Source organism: Manacus candei, unplaced genomic scaffold, assembly GCF_025592945.1.
Source record: "Manacus candei isolate 608988 ecotype Guabito, Panama unplaced genomic scaffold, ASM2559294v1 h1tg000014l, whole genome shotgun sequence".
Taxonomy (NCBI): Eukaryota; Metazoa; Chordata; class Aves; order Passeriformes; family Pipridae; genus Manacus; species Manacus candei.
The window spans coordinates 37929474-37943487 of record NW_026138062.1 but is presented as its reverse complement, the minus strand read 5'-3'; the positions used below and the strand labels follow the sequence as shown (position 1 = coordinate 37943487).

The 14014-nt window shown below is 38.1% G+C and overlaps 1 protein-coding gene across 1 annotated transcript in view; it reads left to right on the top strand.

Annotated features, from left to right (window-relative positions):
* Positions 1-14014, top strand: part of DDX10 (DEAD-box helicase 10) — a 160023-nt gene that overhangs the window by 110672 nt on the left and 35337 nt on the right. Inside the window, exon 16 of the mRNA XM_051779818.1 lies at positions 2961-3017. Coding sequence (XP_051635778.1) covers positions 2961-3017 — 57 coding nt within the window. The remainder of the gene's footprint in view (positions 1-2960; positions 3018-14014) is intronic.

Genomic DNA, 14014 nt, shown 5'->3' with positions numbered 1-14014 from the left:
TTTGCACTAAATCACTTTGAGGGAAGTCATTCCTTGGTATTTATGGCATCCTGCACACCACCACTACCCTCAGTACAAGGAGGGTGTTAACAAACTGAAGTGAGATTATCTGAGGTCACCGAGAGGATGGTTCTGTGAGGAGAGGCTGGAGGAGCTGGGCTTGTTCAGTCTGGAGCAGAGATGGCTTTGGGGTGACCTGACAGCACCCTCCAATGCCTGTGGAGAGGTCATGAGAATACACAGATGGAGCAGGTCTGTTCACAGCAGTGCAGAGCAAGAGGGCAAGAGGCAGTGGCTGTAAGTGAAAATGAGATTCATCATGGATGTAAGGGGAATTTTTTCTGTGTGAGTTCAGTCAGGTTGTGGCACAGGCTGACTAGAGATGATATGCAGGTTCCATCCTTGGGATTTTGATGTTGCTGGATGAGAGACCCTGTGCAACCTGACCTCACCTCAGAGCTGACCCTGCTGTGAGCAGGAGGCTGGACCAGAGACCCCCTGATGTTCTTCCTAGTCAGAATGATCCTGTGACTCTGCGAATGCCCAGTGTTGTTTGGAGTGTATTAGTGCGAAACAGCAGAAGCAGGCCTGATTAGGACATTCTGAAATACACTCCTAACTCCAACTCAGTGCCAACATACAGGCACTCTCTGCAAAATCTGCTTTTCTTTTTCATTGACGAGGAATGAAATCCTCTCTCTCCCTCTTTGGGGGAAAAAAAAGAAAGAGAAAAAAGGTCTTGACAGCATCTGTTGCTGATTGCTTCCCTGTCTTGTTTTTCTCTTGTGCTCCTGATTTCAGTTTCTGCACCTATTAACTTTAGAATCTTTTTATGTCTTTACTATTCTTTAGGGACTAAAGTATATTGTGCTGTCTGGCATACTTTCCTGTGTCCTTATGTCAGTCTTCTGCTTTCATAACTGTCTTCTCAGTGCTGTGTTTTATAAATCCCTTGAGCAGGAACTTTGACTACTGCTGTATTATCTTAAGCATGTAGCTGTGGTTAAGACACAACTTTTCGTACACCATAGACTTTTCTATTCAAAATTTTCTGGACTGTCCAAGTCAAAAACCGCTTTATCCTGCTTTGTAACAGCTGGCATGTTAATTTTTAGCTCTGTTCTCCTTCAGTTTTTCAGTGGTTATGGTTTTAGCAGAAAAATGAGAGAACTCCAATAGTAACCCCAAAGAGTGGAGGATGTGCAACTAAAACATTTTAAGTCAAAAACTTAAGTAAAAAATTAGAATAGCATAAGTAAAAATGATCAGAAATTAATCCAAATTTGACTTGGAAGAACAGGAATCATAAAATAGATGACCATCTTATGACCATGATGCATAGGTCTGGTTTGTTTGAGAAACTTCCTATGGACCAGACAGTACTTGCCCCATATGATGCCCTTGTGGCCTTAAATGTAATTATTATTTTTTATTGCTTTTTCATACTTCAGCAAATCTGAAGTAATAAGTAGCTGTGTTGTATCTGTCTACAGTGGCAGGGTTTTTGTTTTGTTTCATAGCATGCATTGAAGACCCTGCCAGGTAACTGTGAGTGTATTGAGATGTTTGTACCAGGTAGCTTTGCACACAGCACTGGGGGACTGTTTGTTTTGATTTGGAGAGAAAAGGTTGACTTACTTAGAAAGGGACTTTGAAAATAAGCTAACACTTCTGTAGTTTGAGCAACTGGGAGAATAGAAAATGGCATGTACCCAATAAATATCTCAAAACCCCCTGAATTTAGACAGCAATTTAGAAAATCTTGGTGGCTGTGTTCTCCTTTTCCCAGGTCTGCACTCAGACACTGCTTTTCCAAACAGCTTCATGGGGTACCTACCAATGTGTTTTGGCAGCATCACTGTGATGAAATGGCACTAGGACTGCTGAAGCTGTAGCTTTCTCATTATTCCCACAAGTGAGCTGAAATGTGACTGGTCTTCAGCCTTCTCTGTGCTGAGATGTTGCCCCTGGACTGATATTAATGTGTTCTATTATATAGACTCGACTCTAAATGTGCTGATGCTAGGAATGGCCTATATTGCTCAAAGAAACTTAGTTATATTCCAGAAACATTTTTGTCCTAGCATCAGAAAGTTTCAATACCCATGTCATCAGCATCACTAAGACAAAAAAAAAAGAGGGAGCAGGGTGCTTTTCCAGAAGACATGTGCTCTCCCCTGATCTCTGTGCTTTTCTCGTGAAATAAACAATTTAAAGGATGTTCAATTGGAAGGACCTGACATAGTCTAAATTAGAGATAATACTTCAGTTAGTTTAAAGATAAACGAAAGAAGCCACAAGAAATGTAATTTGAATTAAATATCTTAGCCACTTCTGTATGTCACAGATCTGGCAGGCAGCTTTGAATGAGTTTTATCATTGTGTTTAGCTCATTTTCCCGTAGCAGAATTTCTTTGGTGGAGGGAACTTTAATATGGTTTCTGAATCGATGCAATTACTAAGCAAATGCTTTTGTAGAGTGTTTGTTAGTAATGGAGGTGTTTTAGCTTTCACTCCCCAGTTGCTTTAGCCATTCTGAAGTTAGAAATTTTTTTTGTTTTCTTTGTTACATGGATTTGATTTCATATTATGCCACTGAGAAATAAGAGAAGTTGGATCTCTTGGTGCCATTTTAACTACCTTATTTTACAGACAAATACTAACTTTATTAAATTAACTTAACTGCATTATTCCTTTAAGAGTAACAAGTCTTGGTAAAGATAAAATATGAGTTTGAGTCATTCTTGTTGTTTAATTATTTCCTTTAAAAGCAAGAAGAATGAATAATATCTCAATCAGATCTTTTATTTATTGTTTTTCATCAGTAACATGTAGGTGAATACCACATGTTTAACATGTAAGCATTAAAAATATCTAGATGGCTCAACATTAATCTTAAAAGATTAAAAGACAAAAAATATGGAAGTTTGCTTTAAAACTGTGCACCTTGTTTGTTTTAGGAGAAGAGACTGAAAGAAAAAGCAGCAAGGAGAGAAGCCAGGAATAAGAACACACAGGTAAGGATTTTTGTTGTTTTGATCAAGCTACTGGTTGTGGGTTTGAAATGATTTTTAAATTATTTGATTCCTTTCTGTAATAAGCAGTGTTGTGATTAATGACTCTTTAAAGTCATTGCTTGTCTTTTTTTACCCCCTTGCTCTGATGTGGTTGTAATAACTTGCTGTGGAGGGATACTAAGAAAGCATGGATGTGTGTGTTTTGTATGGAAACCTTTTGGAATTTTAGCCTCTTTATTCTTTGTATCAGGTGAGTTGCAATTTCAGCTGTAGTGCTGATGCCATTATTTTCTCAGAATATTTGGGTCATGTTTATAAATTGCAGGCAGTGACATTATTTTTTTTGTGTGTCAAATCTTTCTTAAACCTTTTTCTGCCGAACCTTATATTTAAACAGCAAATACTTACATTGAAGTTTGTTCCTTCCTTTTGTTACCACAAATAAAACCTTTTCTATCCTTTTCTTCATACGTTTGTTGCTAAATTACTAAAGGCTGTTCTAGTATTTCATATTGTTTGGTTTGCAATAAACTGAGATTTCGTTCAGCTGCAGTGATTTTCTGAAATGTGGACAGAGTGACGTGTAATTTCTCACATGCATCTCCTTTTACTACACATGAATACTTACAGTGTGTTCTTGGCAGTTAGCAAATATCGATAATGTTCTTTGTCCGATTTTTGCACACTGGCTGTGCTCTGAGATGCTTAAGTATAGGAAGATGTTTCATTGTGTAGCTCTGAGGCAGAAAGTAATTACAGTTTAAGATGAAACGCCTAGTTATACTAAGTTTGAAGTATGATTCTGTCTTCAAAGATGGCAAGCTATGAGTGCTGTTGGCATCATGACTCCCCAGTCAAACAATAGAAATTTTCTGCCTGTAATTGAATGTATAGAGATACATACTTTTTAATGCATTGAGCAAGCATTTTAGGAAAATTATGGAATGAATAATTAACAAACATCTTAATAAAGGGAGAAAACATTGTTTAAATCAGGCTGTGTCACATTTGTAAATGCTGCTTGTTAATTTTACCTCTTTTTAAGGAATAAAAAACCCCCAATGTCATGTTATTCAGCAACTGGAAAAAGAAACGCATTTCTTTTAAAAGAAACTACTTGCTGATGTACATCTCCTGTCCTGTTCTTGGCCAAGCAAATTAATCTCTGTGTCCTATCAGAAGGTGAATGAAATTGATCCCTATTAAGGAATGGTCTGTCTTTGTGGGGCATTGTGTGTCCATGAGTTAAATGTGGAACCTCAGCCCCAAAGGTACATAAGATAATTTTATGCACCTTTGCATCTCTTCTGTGCAATACTTGCACTTGAAAAGCTGATTTACGAGTCCTGGTCTACTGTGAGATTGGCATATGCTTTCTGTGAGGGTACCAGCTGTGCAAACCTGCTATTGCTTTGACTTCATTCTACTGTTGAAGTGTTTAGCTCACTCTCTGCAAGAAGGTGCAAGCCTCAGGACCTGACACATCTCCTTGATTAAAAACTGTTGGGCTTTTTCTCTTGTTTAGAGGCAATTGTTACCAGAATTGTGTGCTGCCGAGTCCTGTCATTTTCAGTGGGGCTCATTTCAGGGAAAATGCTTCTGCTGGGAAAAGCTGCCAGCTTGGACCCGGGGCCTTTCACGCCTGGAAGTGGAAGGGCGCAGTAGACAGTAGATAAAGGTGCTAGTTTCTGTCTGCTGGGTGTCTGAGGAATTAATTAAGAACACTCCCTGCTTCACAGAATCTTAGAGATGAAGCTATAGTAGCTGAAACTCTCTATAGTCTGTGTGTGATATGACTCAAGCAACTCTTAGGAGATACTCAGGGAAGAAAAAAAAAGAAGGAAACAGTAAAACACAGGAACGAACTATTGGAGCTGAAACTAGCTTAGAAAATATATGCTCCCGAAATCAGGAGTTCAAAATTGTTAAGATTTTCACTAGGCCTTTCATAATATGGCTCGTGACCCACTTACTCTGCTACACACAACTCCTTTGGCAATAAGGAGAACTAAAAAAAGCAGAAAAGGTATTTTTAGCCATATTAATGCAGTCTAGCAGCTGGAAAAAAAGGCTGGATCAACAATTTTGTGCAGCCTGTCACTTCAAAGCATCTGTGGTCATAATTTGTTGTTCCACATCTATTTGTTTTATTTCCCTTGTTCATTTTATTAACTGTCTGTCTCTGGTTACAAACTCTTTGGGGTTACAAAGTATTGCTTACTATCTTTCACTAACACACAGACCACTGGGTCTGACATGACCAAACCAGCAATTTATTTTTCCATTCTTAATATTAAATAATAATTCTTTAGTTACGACTTTTGCATCTCTGCTTTAGTATAGTCCTTGTTGTCCTGTTTTTGGTTGTGCCCTGTTGCTGACTGGACAGGCCTGGTATGTTATTCTGAGTGTATGCTGGTTTTTTTTCCAAAATGAAGAGGGAATTTATTTGAAACTAAAATTTTATGTTTTACAGTTTGTTTATTTTCACAATTTAAACCATACATTTGTGGGATTTAATCTTAGTCTTAATTTAATCTTAGATTCTTGTATTGTGATACTTTTAGTTTTAGGATGTCTCTGTGCTGTACACGTTCATGTATTTCCTGTACCAGGAGTGTTGACTTCTTGACATTTTTCATTTGCTCTTCCTGTAATTCTTTAATTTATGAGCTGTGTACCAACAAAAAAGAAAAAATCATAGGGGAAAGGGACCTTCCTTTTTTTTCTGGTGCTGCAGGAGTAATTGCAGAGAAGGTTTTGCTCAGCCTTTGCTGTGCTAGGATGGGGCAGGCTTGCTGCAGCTGGAATTGAATAACCAAATTCTGGCATGCACTGCTGAATGTGCTTGAGCTGGAGATTAGATGAGTAGGTAGCTGCAGTGTTATTGACTCCACCTTGGATAAATCTCCGTGAAATAAATAAACTGGGTAAGAAGTGAAGGCTCTTAAAGGATGCTTTGGAGAAAGTATTTCTTGGAATTTATGACCATTAATTACATTTTAGTGCAAAAGGCTGTGAAAACAAATAAAAGAAGTTTTTTTTTCTTAGTATTCCTATTGAAGAAAAACTGGAAATATAAGGGGGTTGGGATTTTTTTATTATAAGATATTTAATTGTCTCCCATTTTAGGAGAATTTGATGAGATATTTACAATTGCAATATTTTAAGATGAAATAAGAACCTATTTTGTCTTCACTCAGTAGTAATAAAATTTCAGTCCTCAGCCCCTTAAAAAAATTTTGATGCTGTTTACTTGAAGGTAGTCTAGAGAAAATTAGGCAACTGTGTTGTCTTTTGACCAAGAAATAAAGCATTGAGCAGAAGCAGCAGCAATGTGGACAGCTGCTCTGGGGAAGGAGCTGGGTGTTACTCTATGAAGCCAGCCCCTGGCCCCAGGCAGGACATCCCTGCATCGTGCAATGCTGCGCTCCTGGCTTTGCATTTCTTCTTCTAGAATCTATGACTTACTAGTTTCTTAGTCTGCATAAAAGACTTCTGGGTTTCAACCAGTTGTTTCAAGCAGTTGTTGACTGGAATGAAGCTGAACAGGGCTGTATTTCTCCTTTGGTGAGTTTAGTGTTTTGCTGTCCTGATGCCCTAGAGCACTACTGATATGTTAAGAAGTATGAAGTAAGGAAGGTTTTGGTTTCTTTTAAAGATAAGTGTTTCTGTAGGAGAGGAATTTTCCAGGAGCAGCTAAACAGTGTTTAAGGTAGGGAAGAAGAGTAGGAGTCAGGAGAAGATGCTGTTCCCTGTGCCAGCACTGATGTGCTTTGTAATCCTCAACTATCAGCTCCCAGCATCATGCAAGCAATGATAACTAGCTTCTGAAAGAAGGCATTTGTATCTGCTAGAAATAGTTTGTACGCCATCTGTAAACAGTGCCTGGAGGTAAAACTTGCTCAGTTTGGTGCACTGATTCAGTCATTGGCAATCCTGTAGCAGTTATACCACACTGACGTCCAAAGCAAAACAGAAAAACCTGAAAAGGGGCTGACTAGCAGAGCAGAGGCCATTTATCCAAGGTCCATAAGAAAAATGTAGCCTGCTGAAAACTTAGGGAAATCCAGCTTGAACACATATGCCTTACTGAGAGGGTTTTTTCTGTTTTCATTGGACAAAGTTGAGGATGGGGATTTTTATCAATCTGAAAAACTGACTTCTGGAAGAAATCCAAGTGCTCGGTTGTCAGGGGCACTTTTTCATGGGAAATGCTGAATAATTGTAGAGCATTAAAAGATCGACAGCAACAGCAGGATAATAAATATGCTTTAGCTTCTCTCATGTCCTCCCTTTCTCTTCTGTTCTCTCCCTGATGTATTTTTCTATTCCCACAGGTATTAGTAGTTGTGTATGAGATTTTACAAAATATATACTTTATATATACATAATTTAACATTTTCGGAGTCATAATGAAGTTAGGAATCTTTCTACTGTTATGAAAGGATTTATGTGACCATGTCTACAAAATACACGTGGGTGAGCAGGAGGCATATACTTAAAGATATGGCAGATTCAGGCATTGATATCTGCCTTTATCACATCACTATAGCATTGTGTTTTCTGCACTTTGTGCCAGCTCTCTGTTGAGATTGTAACCACCATTAAAACCACCATTTTATTTTAATCTCTCACATCCTCCAATGGATTTGAGATACCCATGCCAAATGTAACTCAAGAAATCTTTGCACTGTGTGGGAAAATTTGAAGAAGAATGGGACAGTCAGATACCTTGGTAGCTGTGGCTAATAATCCACTGGGAGAAATACACACTTTAAAATATGATGAAAACTCTGCATCCACTGTGTATCATTCCTGTAGTTACTGGGTTTGTATTACCTGACAGCTCTGCTTCTGCCTTGAATTTCCTTTTTCTTGAGATCTAGCCCACGGCCTGGTGTTTAGACTGGAGATGCTAGATTCAGTGTGGGTGTGAACAGTAATTTCAGTGTGGAAAAGAGATTTATAGGAGTGAAGGAGGAATTTGGTCTGCACCTCCCGTGAATACAGGTTCCCAAATCCCCTTGATCAGGGTTCATGAAATGTTCTTGGGGAAAGTCTCATGGGATGCCCTGAATACTGATGGTTAATGGTGAAGGTGCATTGGTTCTGGATCACTCTCATAACCCTCCCATGGATGGTGTTGAGGAGCCATTGCTTTAGATCTCTGTGATTTCTGGAGCTGGAGCAGGTTTCAGGGCTAGATACTTCTGATGGTCTGGAGGATGTCAAGATTCTGGTGTTTCTGTTTTTCATAGAAGACCTGAGGAGAGGATCATGTCCTGATACAGCCTCGGGTCAGGCTACGTCTTGTCCCTGCTGTTTGATAATTGCAAAGGCCTAAAAATTGTTCTTCATTAGTAATTATTCTTGATTCTGAAAATCACAACAAACAGCAAAAAATGAGGCAATGATACTTCTGTTCACCTGCAAAATCTTCCAGTATCTCTAGTGTGGGAAGCTTAGAGCTGAAATTACCACGCAAATTTGATCTCTTTAAATAAGTCAAATTTCTTGCTTAAAACAATTTCACTAACCTTGGTTTAGAAGTAGTTCTGGTCTGTTAACTGTTGCGTCCTGTATGCATATCCAAAAGCTGTGAGTAGCTTTATTTATTCAGTGCAAGTTTGTGTTTGTAAATTTCCTTAAAAAGCTCTGTGAATAAACAGAGTAATTTGGGCTATCAACATTTTAACCTATAATTTAGTAATTTTAAACAGGTTTCTCCAGGCAGAATCATGATTTCAAGGTCACGTTGTTAAATGAATGGAAAATGAATTGCCGATTCTGAACTACTTGTACTTTGAATCAATATATTCTACAATATTTAAGTTAATATTTGAAAATGGGTATTATGTACCTGTATGGAAATGTTACTTGTGTTTTGATTTTTGAAAATATTATGTTGATGATTCCAGTTAATATAACAATTAAATTGCTTTTTAAAGCTGTTATAAGTCCTACCTTTTCTGCAATTAAGAATTTATATGATTAAACCAGTATTTCTGTGTTGTGACTCCAAACAAGTAGCAAAGAAGTATTCTGATGGATTGATTTGCCAATTATGCATGCTTTTATGAACCTTTTCATTGCAGTCACCAGCACACTGAGGATTTTAAATACATTTATCAGATTGACCATTTAAACTAATTGGCCACTGCTATAGCAATTGAATTTTTTGAGTGTAATATTCACAACGGTTAATTTTAATCATACGTGGTATGTGATGACAGTTTGCTGCTCTACACACCAAAAACTGCTGTTTTACCAGTCACTGAAGTGATTTCTCCATAGGCCTTTCAGAAGCATAGTAGTGGGGCCGTGGACCTTGCACATACTCTTTTTCCCTGACAGTCTGCTGGGATGAGGTGGATGCACAGTGGATCAATACAAGTGCACCTTCATTACAGTTTCTGATATACCTATATCCTGTGCTTTGTTTTGTGTTTGGTTTCACGTTTGTAGTAAAGAGAGGAAATTTCTTTTTCTTCAAACTTTTGGGGTTTTTTTCTTATTTTGGCGGGTTGCACTTCTAGGGAAGCTTTTAATGCAAAACATGATAAGGATTTGTAAGAACAGAATAACAGTATTTTTGGTATGGCAGGGAGCACAAAGGTTATTGTCTTACTTGATTGCAAATGATTTTCTTAAATTTCTAGGGCAACATTGATGAAATTTCTCCAATAGACTCTGGAAGACTACACTGTTTAATTCGTTATTCTTTAGGAAACTTTTTGTTTCTAGAATGTCCTTGTAAGTTTGATACCATTGGAACTGAAACTTTGGAGCCATCTTAGGTTTCAACTGCTGAGATCCAGAACTTTGAGCATGTTAAAGACCACACAATTTTGTTTATTTCAGAATTAATAATATTTTGACATTTTGAGGGGGGAAAAATGCCCTCAGTTGTATTTTTTATTAATAGCTTAGGCTATGAAAATTGCAAGATTGCAAATTGAGATAAGTATGCATTTCACTTGAATTATGTGGTTTCTTCTGCTTGAATTTTGTGGGTTTGTAATCTTTTTTTTGTATCATATAGTTACAAATAAGCCTTTATAGTTGTAGAATTGAGGAGTGCTTTGGCACCATTACCCCCATGCTCTTGAGCGGGGCTCAGCAAATAACTGAGGGGCTACTTCAGTTGCTGCTTCAGCTCTGTCTCTCCTTTGAACAAGAGAGGTATGTATTACTCTACTTCATTTTTCCTCTTTGCCTGTCTCTGTGCATATTAGGAGCAGGATCCCACCGTCAGGTTCCTCCCTGCATATGACAGTGTAGTAGAGCACAGGGAAAGCAATTCAAGTCCTCCATTAGTCTTGCAGAGGTGCCTTTCTGAGGTGAACGATTAAGCCCCAGTTGATAAGGTTATTCTGTTTGAATACACACTTCATCTATTCAGGCAATATATTCTGATTCAATACAGGTATCTAGAAAAGCAATAGGTATGCAAAAAACCAGACAAGAATTCTCTGTGCATTGCAAAGTACAAGCACATATATTCAAGGGCAGAGACCTTTCCAGCTGAGCTTCAGATTTCCATTTCAGCATTGATGGAATGTTTTCATTCTAACTGTGTATCACCATGTTCTGTAAACTTAAATAGGGGAAGAAGAGAGCACTGGGACTTAGCTTTGTGATCACTGTCCATCAATATGTAAGCATTTAATTTTTAAATATGGTCTCTTGTAAATATGGCAAGTGTACAGTTTAAACATAACTAGCCACTACAGTTTGGTTTGAAATGTATATGTAAATTAGCAGCATAATTTCTTCTTGGCTTCCAACATTTCTTGTTCAGTTTCTTCACTGATTTAACAATCCCCTCAACAGTCCCTGTGTGAGCAAAACATGAATGGTTCCTTTGCTCCTGCCTGAATCTGGCCAAGAAATGAGGCAACAGCCACTGTTGAAGCAGCACTTGCGCCAGTATGAATAAAAGAAAAAAAAATTAAAAAGCTGTCCTAAAGTGTTACAAACCTTTCTTTAGGCGTATTCATCCTAGCAAACAGGCCACTATATAAAGTTAATTGTAATGATACTTCACTTGTTTATCTGCGCTATGCTACTAGTCAGTAGTGTCTATTTAATAATCAGTATTTGGAATTTCTCTCCCTCTAAATGACAAAACTTAAAGCTCTTACTACAAACTTATTTGCTTGTACGTGTTTAAAGCAACAAGCTGTTTTTTGTAAGTGTGGTGTTATTTTTCTTTTTGCCTCACCATAGTCTTTTGATACCATAATCAACACTGTACAGAAGAATTCCCTTCTGGAGATCTTCACCCTCTTTTCTGCCTCTGCCCATAATCCTGAAGAAGTGGGAAATCCCAAACAATCCAGACATAATGATCTAAGGCTTGCAGCAACTTGCACACAAAGCTTTTATTTAGGAAGTGGAAATTCTCTATGGATTTGTAGATCTTTTTCCTATGTGTTGTGAAAAGCAGGTGTAATCACATGCCTCAACTTTGTATAAATATTATACAGATGATTCCATTGCACAAGTAAGCTGTATCAGACTGTTCAAACTTGTTTATTTTGCACCTTGGTTTGTTCTGGTATTATTCTGAATCACTTCACAGCTTTCCTTATGTGTTTGAAACTTTCTTAGGTTATAGGCTTCAGATGCAGGAACTCTATTTTGCTCTGTATCTCAGGTCTTACCTTCTTAAGGATGAGTTAATTGGCTGATGAGCAGGGCTAATCTTTCAGATGTGTTTTGATGGCTGACATCCCTACGCAGCAAGTAACAGTATTTAGTATTAAATGAAGCAGTTCTGTTTTCTCAGCATGCCCCCCTGTTTTTATTCCTGGGATGTGTTGCTTGCAGTATTGTGCATAGTGTGCTATAGCTACTCTCAGCAGCTGTAATTGCTACTAGTGATGAAAATTGATCTGTGCAATCAGAAAACCATTATCTGCATTCTGACTGATAATGCTGAAGTTGCCAGCATTTTGAAATTCTTCTAAAGGCTGTTTTTTTCAGAGTGCTCTGGGATCATGCAGTCATCAAGATTCCAGTGGCTGAATCTTATGTGAGCATTAAAAGAGAACGAGAAAACTCTTAATGACTCTCTCAAATATAATTTTTTTCAAGAGAGTTTTTAAGGATTTAGTGTTTTGTCAATCCTCCTTTGCCAAATATACTAGATCAAGAGTAATGCAGTAGCCCTTGTTTTACCACAGTGAGCAGAGATAATAATAAGTTTTCTGTACTTTCACACTATTGACTGCATTGTTAAACCAAGGAGTTCATTAATAGGAAATACCAAACTAGTAATAACACGTGGTTATTCAACTGACTGCATGGGGAATCTGACAAGCCCATAATTCCCCCCAAATGAAGCACCACCTTCTGTCTGGAGTCCATTAGGACCTGGGTTTTTCTGTGTTGGCTCCCGCAACATTTCTTTTCCTTAAGGCCTAATGTTTCCTTTCACTCTTGTTTGTTTTTTTCCTCTGGTCTTCTATGAAACTTTTTATAGATTTCTAAGGTTCTTGTCTCGTGCTCTTTCCTTAACCCCTTTTCTGTTTCTTCTGAAGGAGTTAAATTCAAACTGCTACTGCTTCTGTTTCTGCTGTGTAGCAACTAAGAGTAGAAGCAATGGGGAACAGCAGAAAGAAAGGTAATAGCATCATCTAGGAGCAAAGCCTTGGGAAACGTGCTTAGTATTTTTAGGGAAAAGTTTTGTGTCTGGCTTTTTGTTTGTTTTGTTCTCTTCTTTCTGTAAGGTCTCATTTTTCTGACATTCCTTCAAATAAATATCTATTGGTAATATTTTGCTGGGCTGGGCATTCTAGTACTGCTGAATAAATGTTTATTTTTCCAGTCGCACCATTCCTCCATTGCTGGGAGAGCTGAAAGTGTTTCAGTCTCTAATTACTCCTTGCACACGTTTATCTTCTCACGAAAAACCTTTTAATAAAAGAACATCAGTAAGGGTTCAAAGCTAATTACTTGTAAGTTAAGAAAAGCCAGAATTAAAGTTGTCAGTGCTTGTCCCTTGCTGTATAAATACAGCAATGCAGGTGGTTGAGAAATTACTCCCTTTCTCCCTGTCTGCTTGCCTGCACTTTGAGCTGAACCAGGTACTCAACTCAGCGTTCGCTTATTGTGTAGTAAGGAATGAAGGAGACTGTACATTTCCCAGCTATTCAGTGTTTTCATTTACTTACTCTTTGATGTGAGTGCCATCTGTAAAATAAATGGATAAAAAATCCTTTGACAAACAATAGCTACCATAACTGGGAGCTGGACTGTTGCTAACATCCTTATTTATAACATTTACTGATGTATTTTTTCATTTTCTCTGTCACACTTTCCCCCTGCCCCCCACCAACTTCTTTGTCTTTTGACAATATATCTCAGAATACTTTAGTTTTATTCTTTGCTTGTGTTTATTCTGTGAATAGGAGTGGGATCTAGGAAACTCGAGTTCTTTTCTGAACTAGAAATTGTTATATGTAGACTGTCTTTTAAGCTGTGCTAGAACTAGCATGGACTCACGTGATGCCTGGTTGGTTTGTTGTTGTAGGGTTTTTGTGGTGTGGGGTTGTTTTCTTATTTACTTTTTAAGTTTTCTCTGGGAGACATAAATTCAGGGGGCTCAGTGTACTTATGAACTATGTGCTGTTCTAGTCACCCTCAGCTTAGAAAGGATGCAGTAGAAAGAAGTCAGAAAACGTGAGGAAAAGCTCAGAAAAGCATGATGTAAATAGAGAAAGAAGACAAGTGAGGGGAGATACCAAGACATTTCCTAACCAGCTGAATAAGAAAGTACAGCTCTTTATTCTTCACAGGGACAAGTGCCCTAAGTAAAATCATTCTGAAATAAAGCTTATGCTGCACTTCATAACACAATGGGATTTTGACCCAACAAAGGGATTGAGCCAAGTTTCTTCTTCTCCCCCACGCCCCCTGCAGATGAGAACCCATCTACTCTGGCCTGGGGTCCTCCATGGGCTGCTGGTGGATCTCTGCATCCCTGTGGA